The sequence below is a fragment of the Bos taurus genome, chromosome 7, assembly GCF_002263795.3.
Source record: "Bos taurus isolate L1 Dominette 01449 registration number 42190680 breed Hereford chromosome 7, ARS-UCD2.0, whole genome shotgun sequence".
In the NCBI taxonomy this organism is placed as follows: domain Eukaryota; kingdom Metazoa; phylum Chordata; class Mammalia; order Artiodactyla; family Bovidae; genus Bos; species Bos taurus.
This window is the reverse complement of record NC_037334.1, coordinates 108,976,213-108,994,912: the sequence shown is the minus strand read 5'-3', so window position 1 is coordinate 108,994,912 and position 18,700 is coordinate 108,976,213. Positions and strand designations below refer to the sequence as shown.

The 18,700-nt window shown below is 43.7% G+C and overlaps 1 protein-coding gene across 2 annotated transcripts in view; it reads right to left on the bottom strand.

The window, feature by feature from the left end:
* Nucleotides 1-18,700, bottom strand: part of MAN2A1 (mannosidase alpha class 2A member 1) — a 210,749-nt gene that overhangs the window by 10,902 nt on the left and 181,147 nt on the right. For both annotated transcript variants that reach the window (NM_001205886.3, XM_059888188.1), the window contains exons 18-20: nucleotides 17,999-18,140; nucleotides 15,230-15,363; nucleotides 5,881-6,075 (exon numbers count right to left, since the gene is read on the bottom strand). In NM_001205886.3, the coding sequence (NP_001192815.2) occupies nucleotides 5,881-6,075; nucleotides 15,230-15,363; nucleotides 17,999-18,140 (471 nt within the window). The remainder of the gene's footprint in view (nucleotides 1-5,880; nucleotides 6,076-15,229; nucleotides 15,364-17,998; nucleotides 18,141-18,700) is intronic.

Genomic DNA, 18,700 nt, shown 5'->3' with positions numbered 1-18,700 from the left:
ATCGCTTTTGACTTGATAAAACAAAAGGTTATCACTTGAGATCACTTAAGGAGACTTTCCAGCTTCTGATCTCAGGCTGGAAAATGGGAGTATTTAATCAATGGTTCCAACAGAGCTAAAATAATGATTTACTAACACATTCAGAAAGAAAGGTTTAGAAGTTATCATTTCTACCCATTTACTACCTGCCCAGCCATCCACTCATCCCATTTTAAGATTTAAGGCCACCCTGAAAATCACACCACATATGACAGTCTCTTCTAAGCAAAGGAACAGGCAGATGCTCCTTCCCCATGGTGGATGGGAACTGTGCAAATATGAGAGCGGAGCCGCTCCTGTGGGGTTCACAAGCCGTAACTGCTGCGAACTGTGCACGGTGCCTGTGGACACACTGCCTCCTGAGGAAGAGATGGGCCCGACTGTGGCGGGACTCTCCACGGAGGTACTGACCCCGCCCTCCTCAGGGACGCGCCAGGCACGCACAGACGACGCCACGGCTCCAAGCTGCTCAGATTCTTTGGCGATGCTAAATGCCTCTCATATTTCAGTGCATTCTGGCAGGTGGCAAGGCTAGAAAATCTCACACTGTGTTACAAGTCCTGAGGCAGGAAATAAGCAGTAGAAATGCATTTTCCAGGGCACTTGTTAAGATGTCAATAACAGTTATCCTGTTTTAACCAACAAGGTAGCATGACAGAAAGAAAGGGGAAGGTGGATGGGTGTCCTCAGATAAGTACAACAAAGAACATTTTTTCCCAACAATTTTCACCTTTCCAGAAACTAGGGAGATCAATAAAGCACCAATCAATTCTTTTAAGAAAGGCAAAATAAAGTATAAACCTTAAACTCCCTCTTACAAGAAAAGGAGGGGGTGGTGAAAACAAGTTGAGAGAGAAGACTTGATTCAGTAAGTGGTGCGGACATTGAAATGACTGGTTAACTCCCTATAAGAAACAGTTAAGCCCAAACCAAAATAAATCCCATACATAATAAAGAGTTACATTTAACACATACAGATAGAGAGGAGAGATATACAGACAGATGTCTAGGGATGAGGGCTTCCCTGGGGGCTCGGATAGTGAAATGGCCACCCATACCAGGATCCTCATCTGGAGAATTCCATGGACAGGGGAGCCTGGGGCCTACAGTCCACTAGGCCACAAAGAGTCGGACACAACTGAGTGACTAACACTTTTCACTTCACAACTATGGATAAATGAAAAAAATATATATTTGAATATAAAAGCAGGGAAAACAATCTGCAAGAAGAGCGGATGTAGGTATCACTGCTCAAAGCATCAAGGCAGTATGGCTCCACGACGCTTAGCTAAACAGCTTAATCAAGTTCCTCCTCATCCCTGGAAAATCAGCATTCTAGACGGAACTTTCCATTCTAGCTTGATCCATGGCTCATCCTCCCTTGAGATTCTCCCAGCATGCCCTCTCCCAAGGCTCTCTTTCCCTACATCACTTCCCTCTCCTGAGGGTGTGGTTTTCCCAGTTAGTGCACTTGAGTGGTACTCCTATTCCCCAGTTTTGAAACCTTCACAGAAGTTTCTGTTTATAACTCAGGCTGTTGATAGTGCAAGAAAAGGGAGTGATGAAGAGAAGAGAGTTGGACACCAGATACACAGGATGAGAAGGCTAACATTTAAATTCCTTAACAGTGGCTGGAGCACACTGGGCCATACAGCTGTGAGGCAGGGTTTTACGACATGTTTGTTCTCCTCTTTATCTGACTACAAATTTATGACATAGTTAGTTAAAAAAAAAAAAAACTATAAACTAAAAAAGCAAACTATGTCTATGTAAAAACAAGCTCATCTATCAATATAGAATAATTTTTGAAAACTGGACTTTTTTTGTTGCTGTTTTGTTTGTTTTTCTGGAAAGCTGGACTTTGAGGACAGATTTAGTAAATCTTAAAATCTTAATGTGACTCTCTGAAATCACAGTCAGCACCCAGGTTCAGAAGGGCTGGTTGTGGCTCCTGATTCTGCCATTCACAGGTAGGTAATTTAATTTTAACTATTTATTCTAACTCTTACTTTCCCAATTCAGTAAATGCAGATAACAGCAATTTCTAGAATCACTAGGAGAGTTTTTAAAAGTTACTAATTCCTAAGCTCTCCACCCCAAATCTACAGAATCAGAATCTCAGAGATGAAGACATCTGTGGAAGTCTTTTCTATAATCTCTCTGGTATCACCTGGACACAGTGAGTTTGAGGACTTTAGCTAGAAAAGCTGCTAACCTCAGGGGGTTAGCAGACCCCCCAGGCTCCATGTGCTCTCTGAGCTTTGAGCACACAGAGCCTTCCTCCACTAGGAGTGGGAGCCCAGGGCTGGAGCAGGGAGCCTGCAGACAGCGACCTGGAGCAGGGAGCCCAGGGCTGGAAGGGGAGCCTGCAGACAGCAGCCTTGAGTGGGGAGCCCAGGGCTGGAAGGGGAGCCCGCCTGCAGACAGCAGCCTGGAGCGGGGAGCCCAGGGCTGGAAGGGGAGCCTGCCTGCAGACAGCGGCCTGGAGCGCAGGCCGGCAGAGGGCCCCCCATCATGCTACGGAAGGAGGGGTCAGGCAGCAAGGGCGACGCACCCGTTATGTTACTGAAGTCTGCAGACACTTTCCTCGTGGCAATACTGTGAGGTGATGGGCCAAGGCAGATCTCCAGTCTTGCCTGGAGGCCAATCTCTCTTGACATTACTTCAGTGGGAAAAACGCACTGCAGTCTCTAAACAAAGAGCGCACTATTGCATGCTGGGAGATGCCAACACACCAAAAACAAGAACACAATCCAAAATGTCTAGCTCTGCCTTCTGGATTGAGTTACTTTTGTCTTTCTTCTAGTATAACCATGGAATTACTCTGGGTACCTTTTAAGTACTAAGTTTTCTTTGAATGAATACGCACATCAGCGTCCTTTAATGATTACTTCCCCATTATCAGAGATTAGGGGATGGAGAGCAATTCTTTAAAGAATCCCTTCAGATTCCTGGCAAGTTTTTAAACTGTTAGAAATAGGTGCTAAGAGTCAAAGACTAACAGAGAAATTGGAACCAACTGATATCTAATGCAAAACAGCCTCAAATATTTCGTTCTGACCACGTGGTTAGGCATTAACTTACGCCTATGGCATTTCAGTCTGTATTCTTCCTGGTCAGACTGTTAAATCGCTGTGTTTCCTCTGCTAAAACCCTGGTCTGCACCTGTGTTGGCATGTACTCTAAGTATCCTCAGGACAACAATGTATGTCTACAAAGAGCTTCTGTTTCCAAAAGCTCTCACAGCATTATCTCACCCGTTTCTCATACCAGACCTGAAGCAGACGTATCTGCATCAGGCCCATTTCATACACGGCAGCGCAGTCTGTGGGCACGCAGTGGGCATGCAGCGGGGGTGCAGGCGGTCTGTCTGCCCAGAGGTGAGAGGGGCAACGGGACGTCACGTGACCGCAGCCAGTAGGGGCCAGCCTGCAGGGTCCACGGCTATGAACCAGCTGGGGAAAGTGAAGTATCAGTTGCTCAGTTGTGTCTGACTCTTTGCGACCCCATGGGCTGTGGTCCTCCAGGCTCTTCTGTTCATGGGATTCTCCAGGCCAAAATACTGGAGTAGGCAGCCATTCCCTTCTCCAGGGGATTTTCCCAACCCAGGGATCGAACCCAGGTCTCCCACATTGTAGGCAGCTTCTTTCCTGTCTGAGCCACCAGGGAAGCCCAACCTGGTGGGCAGTGGGGTTTATTTTGGCTGCACGGTGCTGGCTGTGGCCTGGGGGGTCTTGGTTGCCACGTGCAGGCTCTTAGGTGCAGCATGCAGGATACAGTGCTCTGACTAGGGCCTGAAGCCGGGCCCCCCGCACTGGGAGTGCAGAGCCTGAACCACTGGACCACGGGCCAAGTCCTGGCAATGGAATTTTTAACCACAAAACTGATTAGCTCTATATCCCAGGAAGACAGCCAACAGCAGGAAGAATGAAAGAAACAGGTCACCACGACAAAGAGGTAATCTGGAAAACAAGCGACACCTGGAGGAAAAACCCTGCACTCTACACCCCACCTCCACCTGCAGAGGGACAAGCCTCCCAGAATCAGCTGGGCTGCTCCCAGAACGCCGTCACAGGAGAGACTCCCAGAGAAGGGAGGCTGAGGAACAGCGGCCACCATGGACCCGAGAGCCCTGGGCGCCTTCCGCTTGCTAGTGCCTCCACCATCCCCGCCCAGAGGGCGCAGCCGGGGGCTCAGAGGCTGGCGTCTCCACTCTCTCCTATCTTTCTCTCGAGCCAGGAGTCAATGACAGGTCACCTCAGCGAGGCTGCCCGTCTCGAGTGTGTTCTTTCCCAGAGTCAGAGTAGACCCGCAAAGACCACAGCAAAATCCTAGAGAGTGCTCTCAAGATGCACTCGTTCAACAAAGGTTTACACAGTGCCTACTGGGTGCAGATTCTGCTCTCAGAGTGGGGACACAGCAAGGAATCTCACGGCTCCGGCTCCTCCTTTCTGACCGGCACCTCCTGCCTTCAGGCCTTCCGTGTGCTTGTAACTCTTCCCGACGACTCAACCCCCAGAAATCTGCGAAGTCTCCTATTCCCTGACTTCCTTCAGATTTTCACTCCCATATCACCTTTTCTGCAGTGCCTTCTCCAACTGTCCTATTCCAACCACCTCCTGAAGGTGCTCTTCCCTCCTTTTCCCCCTTCAGAACAACGCTTATTACCATCTAGCGTGTGTTCTCTGAGTTCTGATGCTCAGTTTTCCCCTCGTACTAGAATCTAAGCCTCAGAAAGGCAGGGCTCTTGTCTGCTTGGTTCAGGGCTGCGCCCCTTAGTGCTTGTAGTGGTGACTGGCACATAGCAGTTCCCTCGTGCGATCTTCTGTGCACCCGTGACACGGGGGTACACGCACAGGCCTCTAACATCCACTTGTATTCGTCATCACTCGTCACATGTATTCTCGTACACACTCAGACGTAAGTTCCCTATTGTGGACATCCAGTTTTAAAGCACTAAGTGTCCAAATTTGTATATACTGATCCTTCCTTTATTTGATATGCTTCAGTTTTTTATTCTTAAGCTAAACATTTTTTCCCTCTTATGCTGTCTTTGAACATGAACACTCTCTTCTTTTCACATGCAGGTAATTTTTTTATATTTGTCACAGAATCCATAACCACTTACTATTTCCAGCTAAGTGTATGTCAATCCACAATATCAAAACAGCTCTACAAAACATAAAAATGCCAAACCTCTCATCTTTTTTTCCCCCACAAATGCAATCTGACTTTAAAATTAGGCACAGAGGTAAACCCAAGCAATCTGAGTTAACATTCCATACCTAACAAAATCTTCCCTTGCTACCTCCTCTAACATATCTTTATACCTCTCCTACATAGCTGGTTTCTCAATGCTAAGTTTTAGGAGTATTTTAGGATTTTTTATATTTTTAGGAGAACAGATACAAATGTACAAAGCCTCTGGTACAGAAATAATTAAACACTGTGCTTTCTGTCTAACTCCTGAGAACACTGGCTAATAGGCAGAAACAAACGGCAAACAGCAGCAGAGCCGATCTTCAGGCCTCGCTCTCCTTGTTCTTCCACCTACTCGTTACGTGACCTCAGGCCAGCTTCAGCTTCTTTATCTGTAAATAGAAGCTGATTCTTCCCGATCTGCTCACCACACAGGACTTTTATGAGAATAAAATAAGTCTAAGGACATTCTCTAAACTATACAGCAACAGTCAGACGAAAGGTATAATGATGCTGCCTAAAGGTGAAGTGCGCTTAATCACTTCCTGAAGCAGAGTAAAACTCACAGTTTTCTTATTCCCACCCCCTTATGCCACGTATAATACAAAAAGTCAGTTTTCATAGATATACTTGGGGATATACCTTCGACTGCACTGTCCTCAGATTAACCAGGTGAATGTCACAGGGCAAGGGTGCCATCAAGGGAGAGAATTCACCCAGCAGCTGAAGGGTGGGCACGGGGACCTTTTCTGTCATTGGGAAGACAGGGTGATTCAGGAAAGAAGACGTTATGTGGCTAAGGAGGGAAGGGTAACTGACTGCCTTCTGGTCTTCTTCCTGTCAAGAGAAAACAAGAATGTGTAACAGTTAGATATCTGCAATTCTCATAGTATTAATTGAATCAGCAGGCAGGGTTCAGACAGGAAAGAAATATAAAAATATATCAATACTTTGGTTTCACTATATTTTATAAATAAGTTTAGACAATGCACAGCAGATTACCAAGTTCAGTTCTAAGCAAAAGAAGAAAACAGTGCCCACTTAACATTAACTTCCATGTGTAGAAACCTCTCCTCTGCACTGCTTTAAAACTAGAAGTCTCGAGAACATTTCCACAAACATTCGAGGACAAGGAATTAGTTTATATGAAGATTCTTTCTCAGCCTACCACAAAACTCTTAAAGTGGACAGATTAGGATGTTCACATATCTTGTACATCATCAAATGTTGTCTCTTTTCCCTCAGGTTTTATCTATCATATTCTCATGGTTTCATTTATACATTTGACTAGACTGTGAAGTTATGTACCAATCCAAAATAATGTTCTATAAGTTCTATATATAGAATTTATATGAAAATTTTTATATACATATTCTATATATAAAATATATAAAGTTATGTTCTACCCAATGATAAGATTTTTTTAAAAAAATCAAAACAAATAAGGCTTTAAAATAACACAGGTAGCATATCTGTATCATCTATTTTCTTTAAATTTGGTAAAATCATTGCCAGATGTTTTGCTTTACCTTATTCCAAAAGCTGGAGCTACTACATCTGTTACAGAATAGTTATCACACATTTACATGGTATACAATTATTCAGCATAGTTTTAAAATACTTTAGTCTTTGCTATGGTGTGTGGTTACAGATAAGCATTTCAGCACGTTCAAACATTAAGTAAATCTACCAGGACTGCGGAATACACATATGGTAGATGACATACACAATTAATTAAATCAGTGACTAAGTAGAATCTTAACCAAAAATGTCCAAGGTGTAAAAGCAGACCCAGAAAAGCACTAAGAAAAAACGTAATTTACGTAGAAAGGCCTTGTGATCACCAACAACACTTGGGGATATTTCCATTTTGCATCGTATGTTTGGAAATGACTATTTCACTGATATCTTCTGATTTTGCATATTTTTTAATAGATGGCTCAAATAAAAGGTTTGACAACTTATCTGTGTGAAAAGACAAGATTTATAGAAGATAGAGAGCTTAAAATTCAGAATGTCAGATTAGCACTGAACAGAGGGTGTTAGCAAAGAGTGGTGAACATCTTGCCAGCAGCAAACTGTAGATGTCATTACAATTCAGACTATGAATAGAGAAAAAAAAATTAAGGCAACAGAGGGACACTGCAATATTAAGACACTGACAAAAAACATTAGGTAAAAAATATTAAGTTAGAAAATTTATCCAGCCCACATTCTTTTTTAAGGAAAGATTAAATAAAGTATATAAAATAATATTCTTCAACAACATTGAAATTTAACGCAGCTTGTAGAGTAACATGAAAAGAGAGGGAACATTTTCAATAAGAAGCTTTAAATGGACTCAAAGATCAAAGGACTTCATAATCTAGGTCAGGACTGCTGACAAAACCACTTTTGAGTAATAAAAGATAAAAGCTTCTTACAGAAAGGAAAACACCTGCTTTATCAGATTCAGAGGCATTAAATCCCTTCTAGGTCAAGACACGTTCAGAAAAAGCTCTCTGGCTTTATTCTATGCTCTTGGAGGAATCCTTGGACACTTCAGTGAGATGGTTGGATACTAACTGATAGATTATCTGTACCTTAGAAGTAATAATGTGCAAATCTAGTACTCCTTCAAACCCAAATCAGTTCTCCTGACCAGATTGACCAGACATCAGAGTGGCTTGGGAAACTTTTATGAAACCTAGATCCTTGGACCTGAACCAAAATCTACTGAATAGGAATTCTAAGGAGAGGGGCCTGGGAAAGTCAAGTTAAAAGCCCCCATGTGCTGTCGCAGTCAGGCCCACTCTGCTCTGCTGGCCTGTATGATACAGGAACAGCCACCGCAGCACCCTCCCGACCTTTCAGAGCAAACAGCACTCACTCTGGAATTAAAAGTATAAGCCTTACCGTTTAACTAGTTTAGGATAAAAAAAAAAAAAAAAAAGATGCAGACTCAGAAGCACGTTAAGGAAAAGTCTTGCCAAATAATACACTGTCGTGAATGTAAGTACTTTGGGCATTCAAGACCTGTGCTATTTATGTTCTCCTAAGCAAGAAGGGAGAGAAGTTTATGTAAGAGTTGTGGCTCAGTGCCAGAAGAGCTCCAAGAACACAAACACTCTGGACGCGGGCCAGGCAGGGTGAGACAAAGACTCGGGTACAGCACCAGATTCACACACCTTCTTAACAGCTTTATAGCAATAAGGGCTCAACAATATATTTAACTGTGAAGCTATCGCTACTTTGATTAACCTCCTAGACAGGTAATCTTTGAACCATAACCTTGATGATAGACTCAAAATTTATAAAATATATTTGTATAGGAATTTTTTACATGTTTGTGTAACCTATAAACCAGTGTTACAAGAAATGGTACACTACTACTACAAACATTATTTGGTTTCTTGTAGGTTGGGAGGTTTCAGACTGTCTAGGTCTGGCTTTCTCTCCGCAGCCTACCTGAGATTAAAGAGAATTTCTAGCACATTCTGATGCAAACCACATTAAGTTGAGATCTTCTCCACTGGGTTTAAGCCCTTATTTCATGAGTCAGAACTTCTTGCCAGGCTCCTTGGTGTCCCTCATTAAGCCCACTTGAGTTATCCACTGCCTAAACATCAAAGCTTTCCATTTCATCTACATAAAAACCTGCCAAATTATTAAGAAAGAGATCATTCTTTTTAGTCACCCTTGTTTTTTCAGAATGACCTGACATAATGAGAACCAGATAAATGTTGATAATTAATTTATTAACTATTATATTAACAACCAATGCAATATTAATGAATGAGAGAAAATTACTGTAGGAGAAAGAATGGGGTAAAAAGACAAACAGGGAGAAGGAGAGAGAAAGAATGAAAATATACAGAGTGGTAAGATTTAGTGTAGACCTGAAGCCTAGCAATATATGGGCCAAGTTACCCTATTAGACATAGAAAACACCCTCTCCCAACAACACAAGAGATGACTCTACACATAGACATCACCAGATGGTCAACACCAAAATCACACTGGTTATATTCTTTGCAGTCGAAGATGGAGAAACTCTATACAATCAGCAAAAACAACACCAGGAGCTGACTGTGGCTCACATCATGAACTCCTTCTTGCCAAATTCTGACTTAAATTGAAGAAAATAGGGAAAACTTTAGACCATTCAGATATTACCTATATAAAATCCCTTACAATTAAACAGCAGAAGTGACAGATTCAAGGGATCAGATCTGATAGACAGAGTGCCTGAAGAACTACGGACGGAGGTCCATGACATTGTACAGGAGGCAGTGATCAAGACCATCCCCAAGAAAAAGAAATGCAAAGGCAAAATGGTTGTCTGAGGAGGCCTTACAAATAGCTGTGAAAACAAGAGAAGTGAAAAGCAAAGGAGAAAAGGAAAGATCTGAACGCAGAGTTGCAAAGAATAGCAAGGAGATAAGAAAGCCTTCCTCAGTGATCAAAGAAATAGAGAAAAACAATACAATGGGAAAGATGAGAGATCTCTTCAAGAAAATTAGAAATACCAAGGCAACATTTCATGCAAAGATAGGCTCGATAAAGGACAGAAATGGTATGGACCTAAAAGAAGCAGAAGATATTAAGAAGAGGTGGCAAGAATACACAGAAGAACTAGACAAAAAAGATCTTCATGACCCAGATAATCACGATGGTGTGATCACTCTCCTAGAGCCAGACATCCTGGAGTCCAAAGTCAAGTGGGCCTTAGGAAGCATCACTACAAACAAAGCTAGTGGAGGTGATGGAATTTCAGTTGAGCTATTTCAAATCCTAAAAGATGATGCTGTGAAAGTGCTGCACTCAATATGCCAGCAAATTTGGAAAACTCAGCAGTGGCCACAGGACTGGAAAAGGTCAGTTTTCATTCCAATCCCAAAGAAAGGCAATGCCAAAGAATGCTCAAACTACCACACAATTGCACTCATCTCACACACTAGTAAAGTAATGCTCAAAATTCTCCAAGTCCGGCTTCAACAGTATGTGAACTGTGAAGTTCCTGATGTTCAAGCTGGTTTTAGAAAAGGCAGAGGAACCAGAGATCAAATTGCCAACATCTGCTGGATCATGGAAAAAGCAAAAGAGTTCCAGGAAAACATCTACTTCTGCTTTATTGCCTATGCCAAAGCCTTTGACTGTGTGGATCACAATAAACTGTGGAAAATTCTTCAAGAGATGGGAATACCAGACCACCTGACCTACCTCTTGAGAAATCTGTATGCAGGTCAGGAAGCAATAGTTAGAACTGCACATGGAACAACAGACTGGTTCCAAATAGGAAAAGGAGTATGTCAAGGCTATATATTGTCACCTTGCTTATTTAACTTATATGCAGAGTACATCATTCAAAACACTGGGCTGGATGAAGCACAAGCTGGAGTCAAGATTGCTGGGAGAAATATCAATAACCTCAGATATGCAGATGACACTACCCTTATGGCAGAAAGTGAAGAAGATCTAAAGAGCCTCTTGATGAAGGTGAAAGAGGAGAGTGAAAAAGTTGGCTTAAGACTAAGATCATGGCATCCAGTCCCATCACTTCATGACAGACAGATGGGGAAACAATGGAAATAGTGACAGAGTTTATTTTCTTGGGCTCCAACATCACTGCAGATGGTGACTGCAGCCATGAAATTAAAAGACACTTGCTCCTTGGAAGAAAATCTATTTGTCTAGGTTAGCATATTAAAACCTAGACAGCATATTAAAAAGCAGAGATACTACTTTCCTGACAAGGTCCATCTAGTCAAAGCTATGGTTTTTCCAGTAGTCATGTATGAATGTGACAGTTGGACGATAAAGAAGGCTGAGCGCCAAAGATTTGATGCTTGTAAACTGTGGTGTTGGAGAAGACTCTTGAGAGTTCCATGGACTGCAAAGAGATCAAACCAATCAATCTGAAAGGAAATCAGTCCTGAATACTCAATGGATGAACTGATGCTTAAACTGAAGCTACAACAGTTTGGCCACCTGATGCGAAGCACGGACTCACTGGAAAAGACCCTGATGCTGGGAAAGATCGAAGGCAGGAGGAGAAGGGGACGACAGAGGATGAGATGGCTGGATGGCATCACCGACTCGACGGACAGGGGTTTGGGTGGACTCTGGGAGGTGGACAGGGAGGCCTGGTGTGCTGCAGTCCACGGGGCTGCAAAGAGCTGGACACAACTGAGTGACTGGCCCTACTAGACGTGTTCCGGCAGCTCCACATGGCATTAAAACAGTGTTTGTTTCTCAGTCCTCTCAAGAGAAAAAAAAAAAACAACCCAGGAGATTTCATATTTAAAATCATCAAAATGACTACAGTAATGAAAACTTATCCAAACAGATTACTTTTTTTTTTTACCCTAAGCACTGGGAAATGAAGTCCCACTGGGCCCCCAACCTCGAGTAGAAATGGCCATCTGGGGCTGCACTGCGGCTCTGATGTGGGCCAGGCAGCCATCCTCATGTTCAGCAGCCCCTCTGGTCACCTAACGTAAGCATCTCCCTTAAACCTGACCAATCTCCTTCTTGCTATCATTTCCTGGAGCCCAGTCAGCACTTGTGATTGTCACCTGATAGCTCCAAAATTCCTCTCCTTTTATGTAAAGAACTGGTATCCAGAAGCAAAATGACCCAACTGTAACACATGAGTCCCTCCAGTGCAATGATTTCTAGTTCACTGTCCCCTTTACTATTATTCTAGTTGCCAGCAGGAAGGGTAGGAAGTAGGGGTCAAAGAAATAAATCCTAAAAAGTCAACGCTAATGAGATAATTTCTATTTTGTTCTTCTGCTGAGCCTTGGGCGTCATTACTGTCAAAGACCTCACACAGTGGCAGTCCTCCGCTGGGCATGTACACCTCTCCCAGTGATATATGTCATTCCAATCTTGTTCTCACTGCCTCTGCAAAGGCCTTGAGAACACAATGCTTCCATTTAGTCATCCAGGATTATCACCATGAGGATCCAGCAGGTTCAAAGCTTCCCACTAAAAAGCCTTCCTTTCCAGGGAATGTCTCCCCATGTCAATTTCTACCATCGACATTTTAGTCATTAGTCTGGTTGAAAATAAAAACACTTTCTAGAAAATTTAAGTTACGTGATTTGTAACATTTCTTAATCAAATGTCATTTTAATTAATTTCACTAGAAATTAAAATGTATCTTCTCTTCTCTGGTTCATTTTTTATTTAAAAGAAACTATTGACTTAAGCCCAAGAATCTATAGTTGAGCAAAAGACGAATTTAACCAAGACAGGATTATAAAAACTTTGCATCAAACTGAAATCAATCACTATGCAAAGAGTTTTGAATGAGAATAAACAAATTATTTAACTTCTAAGTGACAGCTTTATAGATCTGACATAAAAAAATTCTTATTGCTATAGTTAACAGAAGTTTTGTAAATTAGTATCTGTGGAGAGAAAAATCATCAGAGCCAGAAACATTTCAGGAGAAGCAAAAGATAGTAGCCACCAGCACCCAGACAATGATTTTCGTATGCCGTTTTAGTCCTAAAACTAAGCTATCTTGTCACTAATTGATTTAAACCATGAGTCCCAAGAACTGGTATAAATATTGACATGTAAAGTGAATATTAAAACCTTTTTCCTAAAAGATTCTAAATACGGAGAGAATTGTTTGCCTTAATTAGCTGCTGCCATTTCACTAAACCAACCAGTATTTTATTTATAAAATGCCGACCGCAGGCCAGGAGGCCGGGCGGGGGCACATGCAGACGAAGCAGACACGTCCCTGGAATCCAGGGGGGACGGAGTGCTCACAGGGTGACCGGCAGCGAGCAGTGACTGCGGTAAGGACAGCGGGGCAGCATGCTCTCCCAGCTCAGGCACTGCAGCTCTTGTGTGCTCGTGCATGCAACACACACTGGGTGTCTGCTGTGCCAGGAACCATCCTAGAAGCAGACGGAGATGCGACTCTTAAGCCCACAGGAGGAGAAGGACAATGACCACACAACCACACACACAGGAAACGTGCATGATTCTGAGGGCGGTTCGAATCTGGTCAAACCGAAGAAGCTGCTGAAGGAGACTCAGATCTGAACACCTGATTACGAAGAATCGCTGGGTAGAGACTGAAAGGCGTGTGCAAAGGTGCGGGGAAGGCCGGGCGCACAGGAAGCGCTGAGGCCTGCGGGAACAGGGAGAACACGCATCAGTAGAGAAGGCTGGACAGGCAGGGCCGCGAGCACGGGGCTCCGCGAGCCACGGTCGGGAGCAACGCGAAGGTAGAGCCGGGAAGCAGGGCACGGTGGGACAGACTCGGCTTCAAAAACAAAGCTGCTGCTCACTGGGTTCAGAGCAGAGCAGAAAGAAGACGGCAGGGTGGGTGCGCATAGCCTACCTCCAGAAAACACAAGATGCTAGTTAAAATTAGAGTTGTCAAAGCAATCAAGTTTGTAGATTTGAAATATTTAGGCAGCGATACAGCCTAAGTGAAGGTGAAGACTGCTGTGCAAAGAGAGCAGGTGTGGGAGAACGTCCACCAGGGACGACCCTCAGCGGTCTGGGCTGCATGGAAAGCAGTGCTGGTTATCAGAGAGGGGGCACTTGGAAGGGGGTGATCAGGACCGTGGTTCTGAGTGTGTCAGGCTTGAGATGCCCTTAGAAACGCACAAAGAAATGCCAGGAAGCAACCAGATGGGTGAGTCTCAAGGCGAGAGGTGAAACTGAAGCTGAGGGTTTGTATCTGTCAGTTCCAGCTGATGCGGAGGAATAACACACAAAGTGAGGAAAGGGGAAGGCCCGGGGCTGAGCCTCGAGGGCTCTAATATTTAAAGCTGAATACAGAGCTATCGGAGAGACAGAAAGAACCGTCCCAGAGGCCGGAGGAAAACCAGGTACGCAGGGCCCACGGGAGCCTTGGCTTGGCAGTGTTTCAGGACCTGACAACGGTCAGTGTCACATGCTGCTGCGCGAGGAGGTAAGATGACGACCGACCACACCCGCTGGGGCGAGCGGCCCCGGAGCCGAAGAGCCGAAGCCCGCCTGGAGCACAGCGGCACGAGAGGAGAGGGCCCCAACGCAGCCGGCAGCCCGGCCTCAGCGCGGAGCAGGGAGACGCGGATGAGAGGCTGAGCGTCAGCTGCGTGTGGGTTTGTGTTTAACAGAAGAAAACAAATGGTGCTTACAAGCCAGCAGAAAGGCTGTAGGGGCAGGGCCGGGAGGATGACTAACGAAGGGTCCCGGGGAGGGCGACGGGTCGGCTCCAGGACAGCGGAGGACCGGAGGACCGGCCGAGGAGGAGAGGAGGCCAGCACAGGGAGCGGGAGGCGGGGAGCAGACGCCCGGGGTCCAGGACCGGGAGCCCTAGAGCTGCTCCATCTGCAAGGCGGACGGGAGGCCACCGGCTGCACAGAGCAGAGAGGTCTGATGTTGGCGCAGAGAGCAGAGAACAGAGCCAGGAGGAGGGCCGCGTCCGGGGCCCTTGAGGTGGGGGCCTGCAGTCTGCGGGGGTTCTGGGGGGAACTGGTGCTGCCTTCTCAAGGAGTATGTTGTCAGGTGAGTTCATGCCCAACAGCGTCTTTGCCAGACTCTGTGCACAGAGCGCTGGACTTTCGCTTTGAGAAACGAAAACTGAACAAGAAAGCAGACAAGTAACCCGCTTTCAGTGGACGCGCCTAAGACCAGCACGAGTGCGCTGAAGCTTCAGATACATTTTACTGATCAAACTTAATCTCCTGAGTGTAGGACTAAGGTCTGTTCTCTAAACTGAGCTCTTGCTTCTGCCAAAGTAATTTCAGGAAATTTTATCCAAACTGATTGCTTAACATTATTTTATATCTACATAATAAGCAAAACAAAAAATAAAATGCCTAAATATGAATCTTACACGATACACATAACTGAAGTTCTCTTTCTTGTGAATATAGGCTAAGTCTAATACAAAGACATCTCAATATCGGAAAATGCAAAAAATAAAGTATAAGGTCACATTTTTGGATGGCAAAGAACAGTCAACATTGGAACATGAGAGCTTCTTTCCTACCATATTCACGACACTTCTCTTTTCTAGTAGTATTCGAAATAAATTAGCTGTAATCTTGTTATCATGGACACCTTGCTCAAGGCCACGATTATCATCTTGCATGAGTCTTCGATCCATGATAACTTCAATCTGACCTAGCAAACAAGGAAACAAACAGGCCAGGGTTATTCACTGAGAATCTCACAAATACAAAGCAGTCTAGACGTACGCTTCCCCTCCAGTCGGGGAAGCCACGGGGTTCCTTTCGACAACAGCTCAGAGCATTTAGCATAAATTCACAAAACAGGATTGTATTTCTTCTTGTCTTCATCAGCATTTTGTACAATCTGATAAGAAATTTAAATGGGATAGAAATGATCAAAATGAAAGTAAAACTTAAAAATACTGATCAAAAGAGTAAAGGCCTCCAAATTTTTAGCAACAGCATTTGGAATTGAAAAATGTTTATGAGGTTCATTAAGAAATATATATATCACACATGGAGTAATAAGAAAAATACAGAAGGACAGATCTAAAAAGGATCTGAAGTAACATTTTAGGTTACTTGACGTGTGGAGATTCTCTGAAGCCTGAGGATTTGGGGACACCCACTGTGTAAATGCTTCCCTCTCTGATACTGTATTAGTGATTTCCCAGTGGTCTTTTCTCCTTTAGCTCAAAAAGTTGTTATATTTGGTTCCTCTATTTGCTATGTAGTAATTCAGTAACTCCTCTAGTTTAGGCTATAACCCTAATAGTTAGGTTATGAAATTACAAACTAAAAGAAAATCACCAGAGACATATTTATATGTCTAAGATTATACAAAAAACCAAAAAAACCATTAAAGTTATACTACCTTAAATATACTGGAGAAGGAAATGGCAATCCACTCCAGTGTTCTTGCCTGGACAACTCAATGAGCAGAGGAGCCTGGTGGGCTACAGTCCATGAGATCACAAAGAGTCGGACACGACTAAGTAACACACACACACACACACACACTTAAATATATATATTCACCTACCCATCCATTAATATTTGCTATTGTACTGAGCCATCACTTGGAGTAAAAGGAAAATCTACAGACTGTGTTAGTAACTATTATGCTCACACAGGTAGACCAAACGCGGCTCCTGCCTTGCAGTCTGGGTAGCCAGCACGTACAGTTACCATGGGGGTTAGAGTCCTGTTGTCACTTTCCCCACACTTGTAAGACAGCGGTCTAGAAGGTGCTCCTCAGGCCCTGGGGCTAACTGTCCCCATGCTTGTCTCGGTCTAGAAGGTGCTCCTCAGGCCCTGGCGCTCACTGTCCCCATGCTTGTCTCGGTCTAGAAGGTGCTCCTCAGGCCCTGGCGCTAACTGTCCCCATGCTTGTCTCGAGTTCTATCACTTCACATCCAAAGCAGTCTATCAACCTCTCGGTCCTTTCTAAGTCTTCTCCCTGACTTCAAATATTAGCCCACACACTATGTGACACATAGTAAGCTCCTCGCCTATACTCAAGTTGCTTTTATGTCTGGAGTTATGCAAACTCGAGGGTGCCTGGGCGTCTATCGCAGGGTCTTTACCAGAGAAGTGAGACAACTGTTAGATGCATGACTGCTTGAAGCCTAAGGCCCAGTCCCCTATGCTGCAAGCCACTTCAGTCGTGTCCGACCCTGTGAGACCCCAGCGTGGAGCCCAAATTGGGGAATTTTAGGCAGGGTTTAAAAATGGGTAGCTCAGGAGTCGTATCTGACACCAACAGGTTTTACATTCTGATTATTAAAAAATCATGTCAACATTTACAGAATGGGCAACTTCCTGTAAAATTCCAGATGGGCTTTTTGTGAAAAGCTGCAGATGGTGACAACGCGGGGCCAGTTCCCCATGGTAACAAGGTCTGTACACGGGGGTGTGCTCTGCAACTCACCCAAATCTCAGCACTCCCTACTGCATCCCCGAGGTGAGGCCATTTCTATTTTTATAACTGCATTCATGTCTTGGTGACATGATCTCAGGATTTTGTGTAATGAAGGCCACAAAGAAAAATGATGGACAGTCAAGTTTTCTGTGTAAGGACGCACAGAATGTATGCATATGCCCAGCATGAAATGACTATGCCAGGCAACTACTCTCACTTATTACCTGCCCAGCTCCGTAATACACTTGTCTTAGCAACTCTTAGTATGTACGCAAAGAGGGGCAACTGACATGTAAATAATTAAACACAGGTATTATGAAGGACAAGTCTCCCAGTAGAAAGTTTCCCAGACAACAACCAGCGTCTGCCATCTCTCTCCTCCCCCCGTCTCGGTCCGTCTGGCGTCTATGCAGTTGTGTCTGCCGCCTCTTTATCGCCATGTCCATATCATCTCTGCTCCCTTTTTCCTTTCAGGCGGCAGCATCCTAGGAGGACGTGACTCAGAAAAGGACCTAAGTTTGAACTGCAACTTTCCCCTTTGGCAACCCTGGCTAATTTATTAATATCTAAACTTCAAATTATCTAAATTTAGTTTAGTCAGAGTCTGAATTTCCATATCCATTCAGTCACAACAATGACAGAATTTTGCAAACAATGGGCTACTGGGAAAAGTATATTATCTTTAAAAATCATCAGTTTTGTGAACTTTTGGGTTTGTTTTCATGTGAAGATTGAGGAAATTTATTATTTTATGTCAGTCTCACAAAGCTCAAAATTAACAGTCTGGTTCTAAAAAGAAAAAAGCTTGTGACTGAGGAAGGTAACCAACACACGACTAACAGAGAGTGAGACTAGTGAGAGCAAAGAGCATCTACAGAATACACACCGCTCTTCAGACTCGAAACACCCAAAGACTGAGCCGAGAGCAGAGTCAAGCGGCGCTCGGCGTCCTGAATGTACGCCATCGTAGTCATGGGGTAGACGTTCGCCTGGAGAGGCAATTTGCTCATCGTCACTCTAGGCTGAATCTGCAAGACCAAACAACTATCGTTAAGAAAATCCAGTGATATTTACAAACGTACTTAAAAACATTACTATTGACTGCAGATGGCTTTTTTCCCAAATAGAAAAAGGTACAGCACCTTTCTTGTCCAACAGAACAGCTAACTTAGAAATTAAAACATTCTTCAAGATGAAGAAAAATCATGAGCGTCTTAGAAAATGTTTAAGTGAGAAAGGTAGAACTTATCTAGATTTTTTTTTTAAATAGGCATTACTATTTAAATTCAGAATAAAAATCCTTAACAAAAGTCTTCTAGCTCTCCATATTTGCATAAAACAAGTTATAAAGGTATTAAGTATTCATTTCTCATCTAAATCTAACATACTGGCTTTGTAATGAATGCAAAGCTTAATAGCTCCGTATCCCCTTTCAAGAAATGTCTCTCATAATTCTTGAATCAGTTTTAATAAATACCACACATCTCGCCACCATATCCTCTAACATACTCTGTTGTAATAATCAAATGCATTTTTATATTTAAAAACTATTCAATGCTTACTGTTCTTGTTTAGTTTCAATGTAGAC